Source organism: Calonectris borealis, chromosome 4 (genome assembly GCF_964195595.1).
Source record: "Calonectris borealis chromosome 4, bCalBor7.hap1.2, whole genome shotgun sequence".
Classification (NCBI taxonomy): Eukaryota; Metazoa; Chordata; class Aves; order Procellariiformes; family Procellariidae; genus Calonectris; species Calonectris borealis.
Window position 1 is genome coordinate 34,134,844 of NC_134315.1, and position 24,544 is coordinate 34,159,387.

The following is a 24,544-nucleotide window of genomic DNA, read 5'->3' on the forward strand; positions in this document are numbered from 1 at the left end:
TGGAGGATAACAATATTAAAAGACAAATAGTGATTACTTTTCTGAATTAGTTTGCTCACTTGAAGAGCAGAGCTGTCTTAATTGAAGGACATGAAATATCTCTCTACCTATATATACACTATGTCATCTTATTTCTCCCTGGAGAAGAATATGAGAATAAAGAGGAAGCTAGAGTACATGAAATACAATCTTGAGAATCCTAAACTGATTATACTAAAGTACAGAAAAGTCTCTCTCATTTCTTTAGTTCTTGGATGTTGAAAGGAAAGGGTTTGTGTTGTTATTGCCTCATGGTTTTCCTTGTTGTTGATACATAAATACTCTTAATGGATATTGCATTTTACATTTTTTTACAAATCAGTATGTGAATTTGAAATTAATATAGTATATTTCAGAGAATGTAGATATGAAATGGTTTTTCATGGTACATGATTTTGAACTACTGCATACTGTTCAAAATTTCTTCCTAGTTTCTTCATTTAGAGTTTCTCCATCTGTTATAAATTTATAGCCTCTTCAGTTATGAAATAAAGTCAGACTTAAAGGACTCTGAGTGCAGCTTGCAGGTTTGTATATGCAGATCTTTATAGATCTGTATAAACCGTTTTCTATACTTACAGTAAGTCCCATAGGTTTATAATCTATCATTATGGTGATAAATTAGTGCTGTTACATCTCCCAAATACTTACTAGGTTTTTATACTGTGTATTCTGTTTTGTACTTTAACAGTAGAGTCAGCAGGCACACTTCCACAAAAATACGGTGTTGCTGATGGGTGGTAGCTTGCCTAGGAAGAGCAGAGACTACTGGCTCCCACTCTTTGTTTTTCATAAGATCTTGTCTTTGCAAGTAAAATGAGAGCTTGGGCAGAAGGTTCTCCCTAGGCAGGTGCAGCAAGGAGACTAAATATATTACTGTTTTAATTTCAAATGTTGGCAGATACATGTTAATGCCAGAAGGACGTTGCCATGGTGGATTACTATGGCTTATTTAAGAGCCTTACTATTTCTCTAGCTCTTCAGTATATCAAGAGTTTCTTTGTAAAAGAGGTAAAATCAATGCACGTACACGACAGGTAAGGGTAATGAATATGTAGTAAAAAAGTGGAGTGTTGCACAATCACTATACACTGATGATAGTAACTTCTGTTTATATACGTCTTCCTATTTACAACTCTTGCTATTATGAATGATCAAAATTAGTTGGTTTTAGTATTGTAATTCTGTGCCTTCAAATTTGGTAGTTATTTATTAAGGAGAAAGTATTAGTACAGTTCAAAGATTCCTTTGAGAAGGAGAGAAGCAGAGACCACACCTGTTCACTGAGTAGATGAGGAACATTCTTAAGAGAATGAGTCAAAATATTACTTCATGATTTCAAAATTTCTGAAAATTCTGCTGTTTTAAATATATTTGGGCAATAAAATTTAAACTGTAGTCATCTGCTACTTACAGAAAAGAATCATATAAAGTACACCTGTCTGATGTGAGTGGTGTTGGAATACAATCCCATACTTAATAATTCTGAAATATAAAATAAGAGTACATGAAGTAACTTCCTTTAATTTCATTGTAGTTGCATAGTAGAAGAGAAAGAAGATTGTGTACAAAGGGAGTTATTTTTATGGTTTACCTCAACTGATGAGAACATTTTTTTTTCTCAAGAGTTTCTGGTTTTATTTTTCCTGCTTTTTCCCCCTTCATTGCAGCTTCCATTATATTATATTGTCGTTTTAAGTGTTTTCTACTAAATGCAATTAACAGCCTAATGCTATTTTGTGTGAAAATTGCATGACTAAATTAATTTAATGGATTTTAATACTAAACTCTTTTTTAAGACTGTGAACATAAAACAAACTCTTTTAATAGAAAAGTCTATTGTGATGATAGGCATTCTCAGATTATACTTTGTAACTGATCAATCATGGCATTTAATTTTTTTTATTCTAATATTTAAGCGTGCTGATGATATTTCAAGTTCACTGTCAGATACTACACTGCTTGTACACTTTTTCGGCAAGAAAGGAAAAGCTGAACTGAACTTTGAAGATTTTTATAGGTGAGTCTCAACTTTATTAATTCCTTGTAAAAAAAATACTTGCATGCTTGTTATAATTAATGTGTATTGAATTATTATACACATAGGTTATGCAGACATGTATGTAAGGTTTATGTTCCCTTTGTGTGTGTTACATATACAAAGAGCAAAATAAAACAGTAAGTCCTGTACTAATGCTGCTGCATTTGCAAATTTTGTTAGCACTTGTGCGCGTAGTTGGTTTGGGGTAGAGAGGTTATACCCCAACCCTGTCTTTATTGGTATGTAGGAATTTTTTTCTTGGTTTTGAATTGTTTTTATTTTTTTCCCCTGATTGTGAGTGCTTTAAAAAAAACTTTGGGTGTATCTCTGCTCTTAGGGACATACTTAAATGTAAAGATTTTTCTGAAGATATCATGTAGGCACCTTAGAACAAGCTTCTGAGAAAAAGTGAAAACACAGTGGAAGCTATTGGCTTAATTATTCCACCAGTTAAAATAGAATTTAAAAATATAGGGAGAGTGCCATAAAAACAGAGCCATAAAACTGTATGTTTCTCTGTGATTGAAAGAGATACAGTGTTTGATTTTTGTTTCCTCAGTAAATACTCCCAATACCTATTGTCTTTATAGTCATCACTTAACTGTGCATTCTAATCAATCAGATGTTTGCAAAATATTTTGCCTTAAAATTACGTATGTCATTAAAATTATTTAGTATTTCACATAATATAAAAACTGTGTCATCAAGTGAAATCATGATGTGAGTTCAAAACAAGAAGCAGAAAAGAAGGTACTTTTTCAAAAGGCATCTAGTTAAAATGTCTGTCTATTGCTGTAAGATGTTGTGAATGCTGAAGAGGGCAAAACCTAGTAGATACATTCATGAAAGAGGGATCCATCAAGTTTTATTCAACACTACTTTACCAGCTCAAAAAATCAACTATGGATTGGTGAGGGAAATACTATTGTATGTTTACCTTGCACTTATACTTTTGTCTAGACATCCTTCTGATTTGAGCTCCTCATAGTTCTTAGAAGTCAAGTTGTATCTTAGGAAGGATTGTTGCAGGCAATGTCTACAGGATGGGAACTCTTGGGAAGCTGTAACAGGGAAGTGGTACAGGTTGTGGTTGACAATCAGATGAACGTGAGCTCCCAGTGGGACCAGAGAGCTAATTTCATCTTTGGTTGTATAGCTAGGACATCAAGCAGAATCAGGGAAGTTATATTTTCTTTTTATATATAGCTGGTTTTATACTTTATCGAGTTTTGGTGTCCAGAATATACTAAATATGTTGTTAAGTTGGGAAGAGTTTATAGAAATATCGTAAGAATAGTGAAGTATTAAAAAAAAAAAAGTTTAGATTGAAAGGCTGCAAGAGCTCATCATACTTAGCTTGTTAAAAAGAGAAAGGTAAGGTTTAATTGCAATCTGTAAGTAACTATATGAGGAATAAATTTTGGGAATTTGTTTAGTACCATGATGGAATTTTCAGTCTAGCATAAAAAATAAAGATCAGGACCCACTGAAGAAGAAAATTAAGGAAACGCAAACTAGAATTAGAAATGTAAGTATTAAGTTATTTTAATCCTTACTAAAACACTTCATCTGTGAGTTAAGATTGTTGTATTGATTAGAAAATATGTCAACATAGATAAGGGATTTACCAAATTTACCATCAGCGCTAATATGTATAATGCCATTTGGCTTTATATTCTACTGAGTCTTCCAAGGACATGAATAGTAGAAATATAAAGTATTATACATTTCTTCATATTTATGTTTGTGCTTTAGATTTATGGATAACCTACAAACTGAAGTTCTAGAGATAGAATTCCTTTCCTACTCTAATGGGATGAATACCATCAGTGAGGAAGACTTTGCCCATATTCTTCTGAGGTATACAAATGTGGAAAATACATCAAGTTACCTGGAAAACATGCGCTGCAGGATTCCTGAAGAAAAGGTAATTGTTTAGCTAGGACAGCAGTGGGCCACAGCATCCAGTCCCAGTGTCATCAAGATGAAAATATAGCCTTGTTGGACTGAATGAGATTCTATCACTGAATTAATTAGCACAAGGATTTTATTCTGATCATAAGCTGTCTCTGTCATGTTTTTCAGATTACTTGCTGAATAAAATTATGTTCTATAGGATTTAGCTAGTAATATTTTTGAAGTTCAGATAACAAAGCTTTATATTACATGAAAATTCAGCTTAAACAGCAAAAACCATAAGACTTGAAAAAGAACAAATTTTTAGCAACGAGGCATTAAAAAACCTGGTTTATTCTTGTTTTTTGCACTGCCACTGGAATAGCACCTTTTCAGAAATAACATTGACAGCCTTTATCTAGTTGTTTTATAGTCTTAATTATGGATCACTTGTATATAATTAGTGATGGGTATGTGGTTCTTATAATGGCCAAAGAAAGAAAAGATAATAAAAACAGTAAAGGTCATGAGGTGATAGTCCTTCATTTCTTAAACAACAAATGTGTTGTCAGAAGTGTATCTGAGAGAAATGTAGTGGCAACTATGCATCAATGGTAATCGATAGGATAACGTTAAAAGTAGCCCTTCAAATAAGGGATGTTTTGGATATACTCCTTCTGTTTGTGTTTACAGAAGGAGATCAGATGAATCTGTCCTAGAACTCTAACTCTTTCAATAGCTATATATTTTGACAGCATTGACAGCAGAGCTTGTGAAGAAAAGTAATAAATCAGTTTGGACAGTTTTTTTGTGTTTTTTTTTATTTGAGAAATTACATTGTAATTTCAGAACAGAGTAAGTAAGGTCAGTCAGCTGACCTGATAGAAACACACTCCAAAAATGAACAGTTTTCTGTTCAAATATCTGGATTACCTGATTCTTCCTGTGGTTGTACAGCAATTAGATCCACTGAGAGAGGAAAATAGCTGGGGAGTGGAAAGAGAAAGCAGGGCTGTCTCTTTTGCACCAGATTAGGTGTAAAATGAAGCTGTAAGATTGGGATCAGAGTTGCTGCTCACTGACCCTTTCTGAGTTCCTTGTCTAGCCGCTGAGGCACTCAGTTCTAACTACTCTAAAAGGTTTGTGCATCTTTCAATATTCATAGCCAAGACAGTGCAACAGAAATGGTATAAAGCTCTTTTTCCATGGTTCCCAGATGTTTTTTGTTTAGGGTGAAATCAAGATTTGATCCATATATATTTCCATATATATGGAAATCTGAAAAAAAACCGCTTTGAGACTTGTATAACAACAATGATATAAGTATCACTTGGGTAGCTGAAAAATAATGACAGTCATAGGTATACAGAAATACTTCTTGGAATGGCAAAGGTGAAGTTGATTAAGTAAATATAAATATAGACACTTTCTTGTAAACAGAAGGAAGTATTCTTTGAAGTTCATCTCTAAGTCTTCCAATGCCACTGTTCTGATAGCGAGTCTTCCACAGTAGTTTCCTCTTCTGATCTCTGATGGGACCATCAGCTAAGGAAAACTTCCACTTAGAAAACTGTGTCACTCAGTTACAGGTTTGCTTATGCTGTGTTCTGGGAATATCCTGACACTTGACCAATGCCATATATTTGTATGTATATGCTATACCTCCATTAAGTAAAACAAGACATTGCCATTTTCCATAGCTCTGTATCACTGGCTTGGTAAATGTGCTGTCAGTACAGTGGAAAAAGTAAATCCCTGTGACATCTCTTGTGCTGGCCACAGGCTTTTGAGAATGGGACTTGGCCTCTTATTGCCATGGAGGCATTGTTCATATATTGGCACTTTTTTACACTTGTAATAACATTATAACTTGAAAATTATAAAATGTACTCTCTATTTTATTACAGTGATACGCTGCAATACTAATACAAACCAGAGGATTCCATTTAGAAGAAAAATTAGTCTAGCCTGTAAAGTAATAGTCAGCTACTCTCACAGTTGGCAATGTTAATCTTTCGTCGCACTGTGTGTAGAAGCCTCTAAAGCAACATGATGATCGTTTGGCTACTGTAGTCATGTTAAAATGTTCAGCGGGCATGCTGCCTGCTCACAGGATGTTTTCTTCCTTTGACTAACTAGATGCCAAGCGGTGATTCATTTAAGTTGGCATCTTGAATTACTACAAATATCAGCTCCTAAAGAAAGTCTATGCATTTTTAACAGCATTAATATAACAGTTTTCTTTGCTATAGTAAAATACAATCTGTCCAAATGAATAAAAAAGTTAGTTTCCTTTTACATAGAAAATAAATAGTTTCCAGTAGGAAACTTCTGGGATATCTACACATAGATAACTTCCTATGTCAAAATGCAAAATGTATGTCAAAATGCAAAACGTATGGCAAATACAAAATGGTATTACAGTTACCAGTTGAACAAACATGGTCCTAGGGAAGGAGAGAGACAGTAGAATGCTGTATGCCCAACTCTCCTTGAGTATAATTTTGCCCGCCCTTCTGCCTCTTTTGTGTCCTTTGCTGTTTTTCCTTGAGAGGAAATAAACATGCATGATTACAGATGATTTCAGCAGAAACTGTAGAGCTCTTACATGAAGCCAGATATTTTTCTCATTGCTAAAATGTTGTAAAGTACCCACAGTTTAGCCATGGGCTGCAGGTGTGGCTTCTTTATCTCCTTGCTTCATCCCCAGTGTCAACTCATGGCAGCAGTTTTCATCTCAACTGGAAACACAGAAGCTGCAAAAACGCTTGTTTGTAGACCAGTGGTTCTCAGCCTTACCTGTGGAAGGGCTACTACGTTCCATCTAGACTGATCATCTCCTCTCTAGTTACATAGAGATGCTGGAAAGAGCCAGCATTTTTGCAGTAGCCTGACCTCTTACAGTATCTCCCACATTCAGAATCTTTACAGTCAAATTGGTGCAAATAAAGGGTTTTTAAAAATCATTGTGAACCAAAAATGTCAGCTCAAGACTTTGATGGCCATTTTCTATTATTGCTATTGTGCCATAGTACCTGAGGGTCCTAGCTGGGGACTGAAGTTTCACCGATCTAGGTATTTCACAAATACATGACAAAATTATTCCAGTCCCAGAGAGTTTTCAGTCTAAACAGAGTGCAAGAAACAGAACTTGGACATAAACTATTAGATATCAAATGCAACGGAACAAGAAGACAGTATTGGTTAGTATTAGTAAATTAAGCTTTTAAGATAAAAATTTAAAGGAGAATAAGGAGGTGGTTCTCCTTGTGTCTATGAGAGTTTCCTCCCAATTGCAAAGGATGAAACAGAGAACAGATACGCTTGTTGAGAAAAGCGATTAATGATGGAGACGGGTCAAGCTCTCCAATCAAACAGTTTATAAATCTTAGCTAGAGCTTAGGTGGGATCACTTAAGCAGTGGTTTACATCTCAAGTGGGTGGAGGCCTATTTAAGTCTTTTATTTTAACAATATTATGTCGCTGTCCACATTTACCACATTACTTGCTGTTTCATATGGGTTTATGCCCAACCTCTGCCATTTTCTCCTCTGCCACACCATACCATAATGACTATGTATATCTTCAAGGAGAGATGTAGGTCAAGATTTCAGTTGGAACAGAAAGGCCACAGGTCTTTCTATTGTCTTCAAGTTTATTTTCAAAGAGAAGTAGTTAAATAGGATAAAAGGATAAAAGCAGACAGAAGAATAGCCAAGAATGATAGTTAAAGGAGGCCACGGAGATAAAGGTTTGACGAAGAATGCCATCCCATGTTCAGAATGGCTGACAGACCACAGAGAATGAGATACAGGCAATGGTCCTGGCTTAATTCGAAGTCTCTGTTTAAGGTTTAGAGGTAGTTTAAGGTTGATTTAGAGGTAGTTTACTAGGTCTTTGGATTTGTAGCTAAAATGAGAGAAAAGCAGAACAAATATCATAAGGAAAGAAGAAAATATAAGCTCTTTTAACAACAGCACTTTCAGAGAAACTTTCATAGAAAAGATTCTGAAGTCTAGTCAAAATGTAAAAGATTTTTTAAAAAGCTGGACAAACCCTGCAATACTTGATACTTGGAGTATCATCTGAAGAGACCTAGGTGTCTAAATCTGGATATGTAAAAACCTTCATCTTAAAGTACAGAGCTTAAGTTAGATCATAACATGTTTATGATTCAATGTATCTATGTGAGCCAATACACTCACATATATATACAATAGCGGTTTGCAGGTTTTCAGTAGTAAACATATTCCAATATTCATACAAACCTGGACTCTTATTCTCAATATTAACTGCCATATCGTAATAATCCTGGAATTCTTAAAGATTGCCTTAAGCAATGGAACAATATTTTTGACTGCTTTTTGGGTGAGAGTTGCTAACCATTGCAGTGGCAAAGAGGAAAGACATCTTGCATTCCTCAGGAGACTCCAATTCTTTACTTTATTGACTTTCAGTACAAATCTCTATTTTTTTCAATGAGTGTAGTATCTATTCTTAAATGAAGTAGACATATGTAACTGCAAGGTTTATTTATTCAGTTGTCATCACTACTGATAATTCTTATGGTGCATATTGTTCTTTTATTTTTTAGGGTATCACATTTGATGAGTTTAGATCATTTTTCCAGTTCTTGAACAACCTAGAAGACTTTACAATTGCAATGCAAATGTATAATTTTGCAAGTCGTTCCATAGGTCAAGGTAAGTATTTATATTTTTATAAAAATCTCTTGATAAAGATACAGAACTGTTGACAAAAATACAAAAATGTTTTGTAATTCCTAGTTTGTAGTTTTAATGTCTCAGGTTAAAAACGCTAGGACTCCAGCTTTGAGAAGAGAAGGCTTGGTCATATCATAAGAGATACGATAAAACTTTAAGTGGTGGATAAGCTGAATGCAGAATAGTTGGTCACCAAATCCTACAATACAAGAGTTAAGAGGCACTTGATGACACCAATAAGAGATCAGTTTAAAGCAAACAAAAGCATTTCTTTACACAGTGGACATCTGGAATCTGGCCTTCTACAAAGGTTGTAGAAGGAAACAGTATCAGAAGGTCCGAAATGGGATTAGACAGGTTGTTGAACAAATCAGTAAGTGGATGCTGAAAGAACTAGGCAAGTATGTACTGACTAAAATCCTTAATACACCAGTTGAGATGCTTGAGGAGTGCAAGGTGAAGAATATGTGAAGTGGTCAGACTCATGTGCTCTCCTGAAGTAGCATCTTCATGGGTCTGACACAGTAACACCAGCATAGTCCTACCTCATGTGGCCTTACCAAAGGAGTATACTGTTTTCTCTGTGCTCTATTTCTTCGGTTCTGTTTTGTGTCAATTAAGTAGATGCCATCAGTATACATGTAACATAGGTTTAATTATAATATGATTTTCTAATTTTGTTATTACACATAGTATAGTATATGGACTGTTATCTTTTGTGTAAAATAATCGATACCAATTAAGCAGTATCATTTCATGTCAGTTGAGAACTACTTGGTTTAGAACTGTGAAATTCAATCCTGATTTTCACATTTTAGTATTTTTTGAGTGTTTAAATGTGAAAACTCAAGTTAAAAGTTTACTTGTATTTCATAGTATGTTGTCCACAAAGTAGGATTAAATTCATGTATTTTATTTTTTCTTCTAATATTCTCTTTATGCAGATGAATTTAAACGTGCTGTGTATGTAGCCACAGGTGTGAAGCTTTCACCACATTTGGTGAACACAGTGTTCAAGATTTTTGATGTCGACAGAGATGACCAGTTGAGTTATAAAGAATTTATCGGCATTATGAAAGACAGACTCAATCGAGGGTTTAGGGTAAGGATTCTAATTTTTATAGTTATCTTAGTTGACTTTACTACTTACCAGTACTTACCTGTAGCACCAGTAGGTTGCAAACCAACAGTGCATATGTTTAAAGATATATGTTTTATAGAAATCCTGAAGCAGTCTATAAAATAAATGCCTTCTTAAATTCTTGATTTTTTTTTTATTAGAAAGCAATGCATAGAGGACATAATATACCTTTATAGTACACAAACCAAATAGGAGATGAGAAATCCTCTGCATACTGTCATTTTTTCTGTATTGTGTGATTGATAGATTGGCATTAAGAATTTTAACAAGGGTAGCAATTATGTCTGGGTTGTTTGCAGGGAAAAGAGAGTTTGTCTCTCAAACTTGGGCAGTTTAGTTAAAGGTCAACCATTGGCTCTTCTAAAACATTATTTAAAATACCAAGTGTTGATAATGACTGTTGGAAAGAGTTGCAGCAGAAAATAATTTTAATTTTCAAATAAAGAATTAGTGAAGTGGTGCTGAACAATGGTATATTCTAGTTCAAAGTTGCTTTTGATAATTTAACCCTGTATCTAATATATTAAATTAGAAGCAGCTAGAGGGCAGGAAATTATTTGCAGAAAATTTTCATAGGGAACAAGCTTGTAAATCATGCTTTGCCTTTTAGGTGAATGTATAGGCCTTGCTGCCCTCTTCAGGTTCTGTGTAGTACAGGGGAATTTTATAGTAGCAGAAAAATTTTTAATTAGAGTATGATCAATAAAAGTCACTTTTTTTTCTTCATATGACAGGTGTTAACATTTTTAACTAAATGTAAAATGGTGTTCTTACTGACAACCTAATCCCTGAGACATAAGTCTTGAACTGTATTACGGTTCCGAAATTCACATTTCAGTACATTATTTCTGTTATGTAATTTTAGTCGTTTTCAGTTAGCTTCCTAAATATAATTTTAGAACTTTCTGTGAAGTGGTGTTGAGTCTAATAGTTTGCTTGTTATTTTTGTAATATTATGATCAAATGTAAAATGTGGATAACAACCACTGCATTTGTAACAAACTTCTTTCCTTGTTGGTCCTCAATTCCTTTTATTATGGTGTGGGAATGATTATTGTTTCATAACCGTTTCAAGATGTTCAGCTATATGTTTTAATTGTTTACTGATTGTAAGTGTGCAATGTATGTTAATTTGATCAGAAAACAGTCTGCTCACTAAGTAATTCTTGTAAACGTATTACATGTTTCTGTTTCACAAAACGCATGACAGAAATCACATATAATCCTTAAGAATCTATATCATCCAGCACTATTCAGTACTATGCATGTATCTTTCTTTTGCCTAGGCCACTATAAAATATTCCAGTAGACTGTAAAAGAACTATAAAGAATAGTTAAGTATGTTCAGACGAATAGCATGGTCTTCCATAAATGATATGTCTAATTTTAATTAGATATGAGATATCTCCTGGATTGCATAGGAGATGATCATGACTTGATCCTATAATTCAGTTATATTCAGACATGCCTACATGCAGACTTGTTAGATTATTCAGAAAAATGCATTCTCTTCACTAATTGGTAGTATTCCAAGACAATTACAGTACCAAACTTAGGAATTACAATTTCCAGTAAGGTTTCGTAAGTGTCACACAACCCTGATTTTTCCAAGAGTGGGTAGTAGTAAAAACTCTGCAAAAATTTGCCTTTTCAGTTTAATAAATGCCCCTCACCCAATCTTGGTTAAGAAAGAAAAGAAGAAAACACATAAGAACCTTTTGCCCAGAACAAAGTGGCAGAAAGTGTCATTAATTGCTTCCTATTGTTTGTACATTAAAGTTACGCAGTATTTAGTGTGGCCGGAAGTAAAAGTTCCCCTTCTTGCTCCTACAGTGTGGAGGGCTCAAATGTTGTCTTGCGCTAAGTCAAAACTAACAAATCACTAACCTTTTCTTTGTTAATAACTGTGTTTCGAATCCATATTAAGATTTGGTCCATTCCACTACACAAATAAAAGAACATTATAGCTTCTGCTTATGCAGTATTTTGTAGCAACATCGAAATTTTTGCCGTGAGAAATTTGAACCTCTTTATGAAGCGTAAATGCCTGATTTTCATGTTACGTATCCTACAGTTAATGTCTGCCCAAATCAATGTAGTCTCTGATTATCACTCCAAAAACTAACGGTTTAAATAGGCCTATGATTTGAAGTATGATTTTACAATTAACATCTAATACTCGGTAATTCAACTTTTTTAAAAGTTGTTTTACTAAAATGTTTGCCAAGAAGAATCTTGAGGGCATCACAGGGCTTGGTAGTAGGACCTTGTATTTTAGAAAAGGACATTTTGTAGTTACATAGTCTGACAAAAGCAAACATATTTAAGAGCAAAGAGTTACACAAGTCCAATGAAACTGGAGTTCTGAAAGGTCAGTCAGTACCTACCGGCTTTGTCCTATTTAAAAGCTTAGCCATAAACTTACAAACTTGAGGAAGATCAGGTACTACCCCTTATAGGAACATAATAAATGTTCATTTTAACATATATTTTAGATACGTTTTTGGAAAAGTAAATGTCTTAAAGAGGTTATCAAATGAAATTTCTCTCTTTCTGGATTAGAGTATTATAATCTGAAACCTTTTTTGGTTTTAGTAGTTTGAAACAAAGTAGTATATTAAGCTGCCATCAGGTGGTCAGTCATAGTATTGCCATAAACCTATTAAAATGTGCAAACATGAAAAGCTTTATTTTTGCTTGCTGTTTGGTTTAAAATAGTAATTTCCTTTCTTTTTTTTTTTAATTTAAAAATATATAAGAAGATTCCCTTTCCTTTATAAATTCCATTTTTAAATGGAAAGATTTGGAACTTAATGACTAAATGATAAACATTTTACCTAGCACATACTATACTGTATCTTCTAGCTATTCGTCACTTAAAGCCATTTTTTTGTATTTTCATGATACCCTTGTCTTATGCTTACCTCTGGCTGCCTTCACATGTTGTCTGCATCTGTGCACTTCTCCATCTTCTGCTCCACAGGGCTACAAACCTATACAGAGGTATACTACTTTCAAATCCTGCGTGAGGAAGGAACTCTATAGCAGATAAATGACGGTATGTGTTAGCCGCCCAGTCTGAGTGTGCTGGCATGCTTGCAGGAATGGCTGAATGTTAAACTGTCACTGCTTTGTTTCCCGTTCCAAAATTCAGGAATAGGTTATCTGACTGTAAGCAATGTGGTAGCTCAAAGCGTCATGTTGTGTTTTTGACTGAAGGAATAGAATGTTATTCTGGAGTTGGCAATGATTGACTCGCACTGTCACTGTTTTGTAAGCAAGCTGCGATTTTGTACTATGTTTGAAATAAGGAAAAGTATTCTTTCATAGTTTCTGTTGCCGTTTTATGTCTGTCCTGTGACCACTTTTCAAGTAATTTCTCAGGTACCTACAGCTAATAAGTATTTACCGATGAAGATTGTAGAGGCAGTTTTTTCTTCCTGAGAAACTGTAGTAACTTGATTTTACTTAGATTTATACAGTTACACCTTTGAAAACAATAATGTGGTTTTGGCTCGATGAATGCTATACTAGCAATTTTCAAAACTCGGCACTGTGCCCACACAGGACCACCATGGCTGTTTCTGCGTATCCGCTACATGAATATTCATTCTTACAATTAGATTGTACTGTGTGTTTCAGTGTAAAAACTGGGGTGTGCATATTCTGTAGCCATATTGTGAAACTGTTTGTCACATGGTGGACACAGCAGAAATGCGTTAGTAGACATTTCTCTTCTTGCATAAAGCAAGAGTTTGCTCCTTTGCAATTTAAGGTTTTGGTGCCAGCACTTTTTTCCTGTTTATATTTATAGACTTTGCAGTAGTTGCTATGAAGGCTTTAACAGCTCATGTAGGTCCCAGATGGGGAGGAACAAAGCGATGTATGCCATGACAAACAAGGCCCCATGGGCAGTGGTCTGGTGTGAGTGGACCTCGTGGAGTAGCCAGCACATCTCGTGCTCCTGAGCCAGGAGGGTTTGACTGTCATTCCCTTGCTGGTTTTAATTCTGAGGCACAATATTAAGCTGAGATTTCTTGTTGAATAACCATCTTCAGATGCCTCCATACATCAGCATATTGGCACCTGACCTTCTGAATCCTCCCCTTTCCTATCATATGCCTCTCTGAGCACTTGTATGCCACTGGGAGTGCTGGGCCTCTGGTTTAAATCTTTCTTCCCTAACTCTGAAACGGCATGGCAGGAAAGCGAGGAATGTAGGTACACTAAGCAGAAATGTCTTGGATCCTGTTTATCTGGGGTGATGGCTGGCTTCCAGCACAGTGGAAAATCTAAGTAAGGATAAGAGGTGAGGTCCATTTACCCAGACTGGTAGCTCACCAGTCCCACTGATGTTTTCCTTTTGTAAACCCCTGTGGAAGATAGGTAAAGGAGGGGGAATATATCTAAACCATTGACCTATTCCCGTGGCACAGCATGTCATGTACCCCAAACTGTGTTCTTTGGAACTCTTCATGCCATTTTTTTTTTTTTTCAGTGAAGTGTCACGTCTTTTGACCAGGCTTGTTCTTTGAAATTCAGCAGTAAAGATGGCTTGGGGCACATCCAGGCTTACGCAGCTGATCTGTCCTCCTAGAAAGAAGTCAAGTTCCATTTGATCTGCATACACTTTTCTCATACATACAACATTTAGCATCCATAGGATTATTTCTTTATTATTTTCATTAACTATTAACATTTTTTAAGTTATACATCCTCTTTATGAGTATAACCCAAATACTGAAGCATTGTACTAATATGTGAGGAACAGAAAAGGAAATTTGATCTTAACAAAGCGTCTGGTTTCTGGGAAGTGGGAATGTGTACTGGGAAGTGTAGATGATTAATGAAATAGTTAAACCAACATTTTAGTAATCCAACTCACCAGTCACGTAAGAGGAAGTTCATGGCTTTAGATTAATTTTATGTAACTTCATCTCTTTGAAACTTTTGACTCTCAAAACTTCCTTTCTTCATTTCCCATGTCCTTTTAAAAATCATTTTAGGAGTACTTTGTCTTTTTGTCCCCACTAATTCTGCCACAACCTACACTGTAGTTGCATATCAAGTATTGTTTAAACTGTAAACTTTTCAAGATACGGAACAGCTCTTACAGGAAACTGGCAAAATTATACAGTCATGATACTTTCCTAATTTCAGTTAAGGGTATATGACCAAGTGATGCAGCGACACAAAAGAATCCAATCTCTAATAATCAAGCGTAATAAAATGAGCTTGGTGACAAAAAAAGAGACTGTGGTAAAAGCATCAAGTTTACATACATCGACACCTTGACAGAGATCTGAATTCAGGCAATAAATCATTCATTCATCTTTTGAGATGGAGTAGGCTGGAGAAAAATACACAGGGGAGATTTATAAAGGGAGATTTTGTTCACTCTGTATAAAGTCATTCTCAAGAAAAAAAATGTAAAGTTGAATAATAGTATGTCTACACTACGCACTGGGAGACAGACAGGGAAACCAGGTGAGTTCTCAGTGCACTGACCTGGCCACAGGCAGCCTCACTGACATAGTGTAGAGGTAGCTGTTATTTACCCTGCTTGTCTTCCCACCTGGAGCTCCTGGATGCTATAACAAGAATTTTTCTGGTACCTAAGCTTGCTTGTGTAGGTCCGTATCAGATATCTGTTCCCTGTGCACTCAAGAATGCACTGTAAACCTCAAGTATATAAAATTCCCTCATCTTTGCAGACACATTAGTCAGCTACTGTTCTTCACTTGAGCAACTGCTCCTTGTCTTTTGTGATGAACTACAGTAACATATCCAGTTGTTAGCTATTCCGAGTTCCTTTTTGTGCAAAGTGTTACTTAACTTACAGTATTTCTTCAAATTTGTTGTAAATATTTATTAAAGTTTGTTGCAAATGTCAGTTAATAGAAATGGAAACTGTAGCCGAAACACATGTGAAGTGATTTGGAGTTAGTTCCTGTGGAGAATGGAACTAATTCTGTCTTTGCCGTACAGTGTGGAGTGAAAGTGAATTTACATAATTCTAAAAATAATTATTTTCTACTTAGTTTATAAATTGAAAAGATAATAAAGATGGAATCATTGGCGATCTGAAACTGAACAATTTCAATTCGGTAGTTAAATTTCAGTCAGATGTACAAAGAAACATATAAATGTGCGTGAAATACAAAAATCTGCTGCAATTATATCCCAAAGTTAGGTGCAATACACCTAATTTTACTTTGTTCCAAATATAAATGTACAGATCATTGTCTATGCTTTGATATACTTTCTCTGGTAAGCGTAGAACTCTGGTGAAAGAGATGAAGATACTTGGCATATGTACCATAGATTATACCATACTTTGAATCTGCACCCTGAAAAGGGATAAACAGCACGTTGTGCTGTACGTTACGTATCTCTAAATTGCACTAATGCAATTTACTTAACAGCGTAAAGAATGTTATACCCTTATAATAAATAATGAAAATCTCTCCTTGGGGAACAACTGTACAAGCTCTGTGTGGTCCAAACAGCCGGCAGGGTTCTGGGAGGGCTTGTCTTTCTGCATTGCTCTCCCTGCAGGCCACAGAGCCTGACTCTCATCGGCAGGCAACTCCTTTGCCTACGCTGCAGGGAGAGCAGAAGAAAACACGTTAGTAGAGAGAACTGCCTAACAAAGCTGAGAGGAGGACTCTACTTTGAATGCCTGATGGAGGGGTTATCCAGGACATTTCTAAGGAAGCCCTTTCAAAGGTTAATCTCCGAAGAAGGATGCTAGAGGGCAGCTTCAGGAGCGATCCAAGTCCATCTGAAAGTACTGTTCGCTAAACTCTTTGTGTGCCCAGTAACTGTAGTAGATACTTAAGCTGTAATTCCAATTTTGTTCACTTCTAAAGTATTGAAAATAAATATCATATGTCACAATTGTAAATCTGGAAAATAAGTTGTAAGTCCCAGTAATTTCTTGAAAATCTTACGGGTTTTGCATTAGAAGAACTGGTTTTTAGATGTTCTGAATTTTGTGGGGCTTCTAAATTTCTGATTAAAGGTTTTTAGGAAGTAATAGTTAATAGCTACAAACAGTCTTGGACTGATTGGGGAAGGAAATTTCATTTTGAGAAAGACATGAGAGACTCAAGCTATGGATTCAGAACCTCATTGCTAGTCATGTTTCAGGAATGAATTGCTGTCTTCTATAAATACTTCATTCAGTCAAGCAACATTAAGATGTGTCATGTAGCTAATATTTTGAAAGCTTTTAATTTCCATACTTTCCTAATATACAGCAGTTGAATACATCTATCATAAGAGATAGCTTTAAAAAAAAACTGAAGAGGCTGTTGCTTATTAGTTGAAGAGACTGTTGCTTACCTCTTCTCTAAAGCAGATAAAGTGGGAAGTGTGTGATAGGCACACCTTACTGATTCATCTTACAAAAGTAACTGAAAATTACAGAACCCAGACTTTTCTTCTTAAAACTGACTAGAACTTAAAACATACCTGGTTACAGTGGGAGGAAAATGTTCAAGTGAAATGTGAAAGCATTGCAGAGTATGTGGACAAAAAGTTCTTTATATGGATTTGGTACAGTGAGAGTCGATACAAGAAGAATGTGCATACATTAGAAATAAGTAGAAGAACAGTTAATGTACTTCAGTGTTTCTTTTACTGATTTTCATGAACATTTCTCTGAACCTGTTTCATAAAATAAAATATAAATGCATATCTCAAAGCACTGGTTAATCAACTGAATGTGCTTTTTCTTATGCATTCATGTAAGTATTGTTTTTAATACTTCATTTAAATCTGGATTATATACTGCTGTGGATTAGATTGTTTTCTGAATATTTACAACTTCTGCATAATGTTCTGTGCTTTTTAATTACACAAGATGAGTAATAAGAATAAATGAAAGGTAGGCTTCACTCTCTAATGGTTGGTTTTAATATACTGCAATGTCGCAATATTTTTAACTTCTTCACTCAGTTCAACCAAAACAATCTATCAGACAATCTTTGACCTTGACACTGTAACCGTTTACCTCCAGATACTGGACTTAATTTCTAAGATGGATTATAATTTAAAATTACTTGTAAATGCTTCTGACTTACCTACAATTACAATTCATTCCTGTTCCTTACTTAACCTCTTTCCCCAGTTGAATATAATATTTAGTCCCTCTCCATCTTTCTGTACTTACTGTTAAAATAGGCTTCTGAAGGTAGGAATAGCGGAAGAAATAATGAGATCCAGTGATAACAGCATAGAGTCTAGTGAATCTCCCAGGCCAGCCTTTGGACGATACTCTTCTCCATTCAGTGGGCACTTACTAATGTCAGTGAACTACAATGCAGTTTAGGATTAAGGTGACCTAGTATAAAGAAGCTTTCATAGCATCTGCCTGGTTTGTATTTGGCTTTTCCTAATGCCTCAGTTCATGAACTTCAATAATTTTCTATGCTTTTTATTTGGTGTTAGAGGTGAATTTTTTAGTACAGTGTCGACATGAAGAAGCAAGAAATGAAACGAGAGAGAGAGCAGGACATACCTGAATAAAGAGGAAATCTTTTCTTACAGCTTTTAATATACATAAGCTATTTGTTGAATGCTAACTGTGTGCTGTGAGCTGAGGATGCATTCTGAATACTTAACCTGTGTACAGATCTATAACCCTCATTTTACAGAAGTACTTCTGAGCCATAAAAGTATTTGATCTTTCATGATTTTAATATTAAAACATATATCTAGTTTGTATGAGTGCGAGTCAGATTTAGTGTAATATTAAGGAATTTAGTGAATGGTATCTTTTTCCAATTGTATGTTTTTCACATTTCACAGGAGACTCCAAAGTATGGTTGGAAGGAATATTACTCTTGTGTGATGACTGTAACCAGTGAACATCTCAGAGATCTATGGAAGCAATTTCGGAGACGAGATACGCTGAGATAAAGGAAGAAGAAAGAAGGATTATCTGCACTGTCTAGAAATATTTATTCCTATGAATTCTTAATGAAGAACAAACTAACCCAGGTGAATCATGAATCTTCCAGCTGCAGTACTAAACACAGGACTTCTCTTCCTCTTAATGTAGTGATCATCAACTCTTACAACTGCTTTAAAGTATGTATTTTAATTAAATGACAAACTATCACCTGATTGGCAGAAGTCTTTTTTTTTTTTAAGAATACATTTTGAATATTATTTTTTATTATTTTGAGATATGTTTGTCATTTAAAAGAAAACAAAAAAAAGTTTTACACCTGGGTAGGCAAACACCTGGTTTTGGCAATGAAGAGAAACTGCCTCACATGAGCTTAGACTGTGAATTTGCTTTCAGAAGAGCACTATTAAAATTTTGTGCTAAATTGGGAATGAGAATACACTAAGTAGCATAACAATTGTATACAAGTTGAATGTACAAATTAAATTCTTAGAAGCTAACAAAGCTGTTACTTTAAAAAGAGTAAAGCTGTTATGGTTATAATGTGAATGATAGGTATTTACCTAGGAAAGGTACTGTATGGACTATAATGTTCAGATTCTCCAAGTCTTACTATTATGTTTATTAATTTATCCTTTAAAAAAAAAAGTACAGATTTTAAGATGTCTTAGGAGCAGTGTGTTGAAGAAAAGTCAAAATGTTCAAATTCATGTTAAGTAACACACACTTTGTAATATTTATTATAAATTTTATTGCCATACATATAAATTCACTGATATATTTCTGGTAGAGTAAAACTTCATGTGTTTCTTGTGAATAGTGCACTTTTATATGAAGTAAGATGTGGCACTGAGTAGAAATTATAGTTATTTAATTTGCTGCTCTGGAATGCAGTATCTGAAAAATAGATAACTTGTGTTTGTGTCAAACAAAAAAGCAAAACAAAACATGAATGCATGCAGCAGTACAGAGTAACTGTAACTAAGTAACATTCACTAAGTAATATTATTTGAATATTACGTATCAAATATTAGACATAAATTAGGCCTTACAAAGTTTGTGGAGGCAATGAGTAGCCACCACAACCTTTCATGCCCTGTAGGTTTAGATGTTACAGAAACAGTGGTAAGGACACTGTTACGTTAAGTTTTCATATTCTCTGGATTTTTTCTTTCTATTTTTTCTTTTCTATTTTTTTTCTATTCAGCAGCAGCGTTTTTCCTTACTCCCTTTCAAGGTGATTGTTGGGTGGTGTGAATTAAACCCAAAGAAATACTTCTTGAAAAGGTTCACTGGAAATTAAATAAGTCTGTATCTATTTAGGAACAATCTATGCCTTGAAATATTTCTAGCTGAATACACACACACTAAAAGTAATGCCCATAAATTGTTATCAGAAAGGCAAATATTTGGTGGAGTCTGACAATTAAAATAGAACCAAAATAATGGTTTTAAATCTTTTATTACTCCAAATACCTGGAAGCAAACTTCTCAAAATTGTATTTAGTGCACATGTTGCTCAAATACCATCTTACATCACATGTGAATAGAAAAGATGTATAGCATCTGTGTGAGTACACCTAATTTTAGAAATTTTAATTTACAATAATATACATCTCTGCTAAAAATCAAAACAAAATGAAAAGGAACATTTTTTTTTAAGAAATTTCACTCTGGGAATCTTAGGGGAAAAAAGTGCTAGGTGTGGCTTTTATCTGAGAAAAAGCCAGTTCAGAAAGCTTTTGAACGATGCTACTTTAGTCAATATTTCATGATAAATACTTACCAAATTTCCACCTTGGTATCCTTAAACTACCGACAAGAAAAATTGAATAAATTGGGATAAAGACACAACAGAACATGGATAAGTTGCAATCCCTGTGTGATCATTTAGGGAATTAATTGTATTCAATGTATCGTCCTGGTACGGAGAACTGTCTCACTGCTTCTTGTCAGCATATGCAAGACCCAATTTGCTACTTCAGTGATGAAGGACAAAAAATGGGAAGAAAGGATAGGGAGTTATTGAAGGGGTTCCCGTCCTTCCTCTTCATTCACTGCTGCCTACTGACAGTGATCCTCCCCTTGGAGGAAGCAGCAGCACCATCATCATTTTGCTCCTCCACTGCCCTAGGCAATAGTGCACTTTGCTTTTATGGCTGGCTTGAGACAATTTTATCATTTTTCTATATATTTCCTAAGTATAGTCACTTAATACAAAGTAGAATGTGAAAGTGTCAGATTAGTTTTTAAGAGGTCTTTTTTTCTCATGTTTAATAGTAAGTTATTTAATATAAATATGAATATATGCATATAATATTCTTGTTTATTTCAAAATAAATGCACTGGAAACTGATTTTCTTTGCAGTGTATCATTCAAATTCTTTTGTCATAAAAAAATCTTTTGTTTTGTAACATGAATGTACAAGTGCTTTGAATTAGAGCATCTCACCATCACAAAAAAATAGACTTTTTTGCTTCTTTTGGTCATTTCTTTAGATAGCTTTGCTTTTCTGCCACAGAATTCTGTATAAAAGAGCTGGAAGTGCAAGGACAGACAGGTGAAAACAAAGCAAGGTAATGGGACATGCCATCTGCTATAGAGGCACCCCTCGGATAGGCAGCAGTCACTGTGCACAGTAGAACCGTATTCAAAACCCACCAAATTCCTGGCAGCAGAGAAAATTTGTATGCCGCAACTACATTATGTGACAACTTACGTAAATGAAGGCTTTCTGTAAAAACAGCTCTTGTTCTCTTCTGTAAGTTAAGAAACCTGTAGTAATGTAAGAAGATACTTAGTGGATGCTTAGGAACTGCCCACTGATGCCCAGACCAGCTGTAAATTGTGATAAAATGGTAACTATTAAACCTGCAGCTTTGGGTAGCTTTGTGATGCTAACTAACTCTTGTCTGAGCTCTGATGAATTCCTCATTCCCGGCAGAATAGCCTGTACTGCAGGCTGCTCCCTGCTAATCTTCTTCTGATGTTTAAGATCACACTGGCAGTTCCTTCCTTGCACGTTTTGGCAGTAAGTCAATATAAATTACTTCCACTGCAGACTCTTGTGTTGTACGACATAGAAAGTCATACATACGTGACATAGAAAGTTAGCAGCCTGAAGAAAAAGAAACACTATTTAACAGTGACTTGCAGGAGATTGTTGGTCATACTGCCTGGTTTCTATAGTTATTTGATCTCTTCTTTTCCAGGATAAGGATGCGTTGAAATAAAATGGGGAAAAAATGATAGAGGAATTTTTCACTTTGATTCAACATTGCGTAATATTCTTTATGTATCGATGTTTCTTGCTGTCTTGTCCCACTGAGGACACTTCAAGACAGTTTCTAGCAAAAGAAGTCCAGACTAGTACTTGCAGAAGGAAAAGAATCAGACCAAAAGCTCACTATTCAAATATGAATCTGAAACAAAACTAATTTGTACCAATACCAAGTCTGAACTCCGCTTAAAATCAAGCCAAAACTAATACGAATATTTTCTAATATATGTGAGGTTTGAACTTACAGTATTTTTCCCTGTATCTGAGAATCCATGAAAGCATTTGGCACCCTGAATCTGTCAGCAGATGGTGCCCTTAGATATATTATGTTCTTTTTCTTACACACATAATTAAAGACATGGGGGTGTGCTTTAATCTTGAATGAGTACTGTTAATTTGTACCACTAGTTTGACTTATAAATTGCTCCCACAGAGGAACATTATTATTAGCTAGGAGCATTCCATAAAAATATTAGTACCCACTTGAAAATTTTAATATAAAATATGTAATTTTATATATACAAACATTCATAGAAACAGCAACATATTAAATGTATTCAAGTTTTAGTAATATGTTTCTGTTTATTCAATGTAAGCAAATAAACTATTACTCCTGGTTTTTTTTAAAAAGTACACAGCAATGAATTACCTATTTATATGTCCACCTTAATTTAAAAATAAGTGAAATGAAATGAATATCGTTGCACGGGAACTTTTCCAGTTCCCGTTTCATAGCTATCCGTTGCAAGTAACTTTTCATTTACAGTTTTCTTCTGACAACAAATTTATAATTCTTCTCCTTTTTAAGCAGCCATACCCATAAGCCATGATTTTTTAATAACTGTTTCTACTGTTAGGTGGGTTTAGGTGATTTGCCTGAGGTTGTAAGTTCTGGTTTGAAACAACGAACTCTTGACTCATTCTAACCCTGATTCAGAAGCTACAACACAGATTCAAGAGAGTGTAGTGCTGTAAAAAAATAAACTTTCAAGTATTCAAACCTTTGCAGTAAAATACTGAGCCTGAAGTTAGTCACCGAGGCTCTCCTAACAGATCCATGCAGAGAATTGCACGAGATCGGTGTTAAATTGGCAAACTAGCTAAACTAGTTAACCAGGCAGTCCCGAGTGTAGGGATGTCGTAAGATGGTGCTCCTGGGAGCTGTGCATTCTCATACGCGTCTTTCATGGCCAGTAGCACGTGTGTGACAGGGGGCGAGATGGCTCAGTTAGGAATTAACACAAAAAAAAAAAAAAATCACACACGTATGTATATATGTGATTCCACTGAAACAGCTTCCAGTTACAAAAGTGCTGGGGACAGCATATGAGAGGGAGTGGAAATACATTGCCTGAAGCAGAGATGAAGAGCAGGATAATGGCAGTCTGGATTCAGAGAGACTTGAGTTGCTGCGGTAGTTGCTATCAAATTATGCTTCTTGCCAGAGATAACATAGCTTGTAAAGAGAATAGTATGCCATTGCACTTGGAAACCACATGACAAAACCCAGTACGAGGAGCAGGGCTGGAATCCAGAAGTCCCCGTTTTGGGCAAATACCCTGAGAGGCTGCTGGTCCTGTGAATCTTGCATCCTTTTCTATATCATTTCATAATGACAGTGGACAAATTGCCAAAACTGGCTTACAGACTGGCAATTAAAACACTTCCATAGGAAGTGGAAAGAAAGAAATTGTGGCTGTCACAGCATTTTGTGCAGAGACATATTCTGAGGATCCCCAGCAATAAAAAGCATGACCATGGGCAGGTATCTCATCCCTGGACAACGATCAAACCTAGTTGTGTGACCAAGGTACTGAGCGGCTCAGCCCTGTCAAGGCATTTCAGGGCATTAGCTGTGTAAAAGTGGGTTTAAATTGCCTGATCTAAAAAAACAAGAGGCTGTCAGACTGACAGTTTTACATTTAGATGCCTGCTTTTGGAGTCAACCATTAAGCCACAAAACTCCTACTCCAAAGGGCAGAAACCACTGGATCAGTGCACACAGCATGGGATGTCACTAGATGGGATAAGGTTTCTGACATACAGCTCTTCAGCGGCTTTCCACTCCAGGGGTCGTGATTTTTGCCTAAGTAGAGACATGTACAGTAGAACTGGTTTAAATTTTTCCCATTTTTCCCACCTTAAGTGGTAAAAGGGGAAGCAGCAGGGGAATGAAAACTCCAAGATGAATACGTCTGGGAAAAAAACAATGCAATGAAAAAATTACTGCTGAAAGTGACAGAAGAGTGGGTGGCTAATAAGCCCAAATACAACTTTAAACAACTTCCCTGAAGGCAGACTCTGACAAATGTAGTATTGTATCAATTCAGGGGTAACCATCCAGAAATTCCAGGAAGGACTTCATTACTTGAAACGGAGTTAAATGAGCCTCTCCTGTGGAGAACCAGGCAAATTTCCACATTGTGGAAAAGTAAAAAATAAAATTAAAAAAAAAAAATCATATGACAACAGTTAGGTTTGGGTATCCAAACAGCTGCAAATAAT

General features: G+C 35.3%; 1 protein-coding gene across 3 annotated transcripts in view; it reads left to right on the plus strand.

The window, feature by feature from the left end:
* MICU3 (mitochondrial calcium uptake family member 3) overlaps positions 1–21,114 on the plus strand; it is a 59,062-nt gene extending 37,948 nt beyond the window's left edge. For 2 of the 3 annotated variants that reach the window (XM_075149163.1, XM_075149164.1), the window contains 6 exons: positions 1,959–2,059; positions 3,836–4,007; positions 8,571–8,679; positions 9,645–9,802; positions 12,825–12,899; positions 18,656–21,114. In XM_075149163.1, the coding sequence (XP_075005264.1) occupies positions 1,959–2,059; positions 3,836–4,007; positions 8,571–8,679; positions 9,645–9,802; positions 12,825–12,893 (609 nt within the window). In that variant the 3' untranslated portion in view covers positions 12,894–12,899; positions 18,656–21,114. The remainder of the gene's footprint in view (positions 1–1,958; positions 2,060–3,835; positions 4,008–8,570; positions 8,680–9,644; positions 9,803–12,824; positions 12,900–18,655) is intronic. The other variant, XM_075149162.1, reaches the window with a different exon arrangement.
* Positions 21,115–24,544: the final 3,430 nt, after the last annotated feature.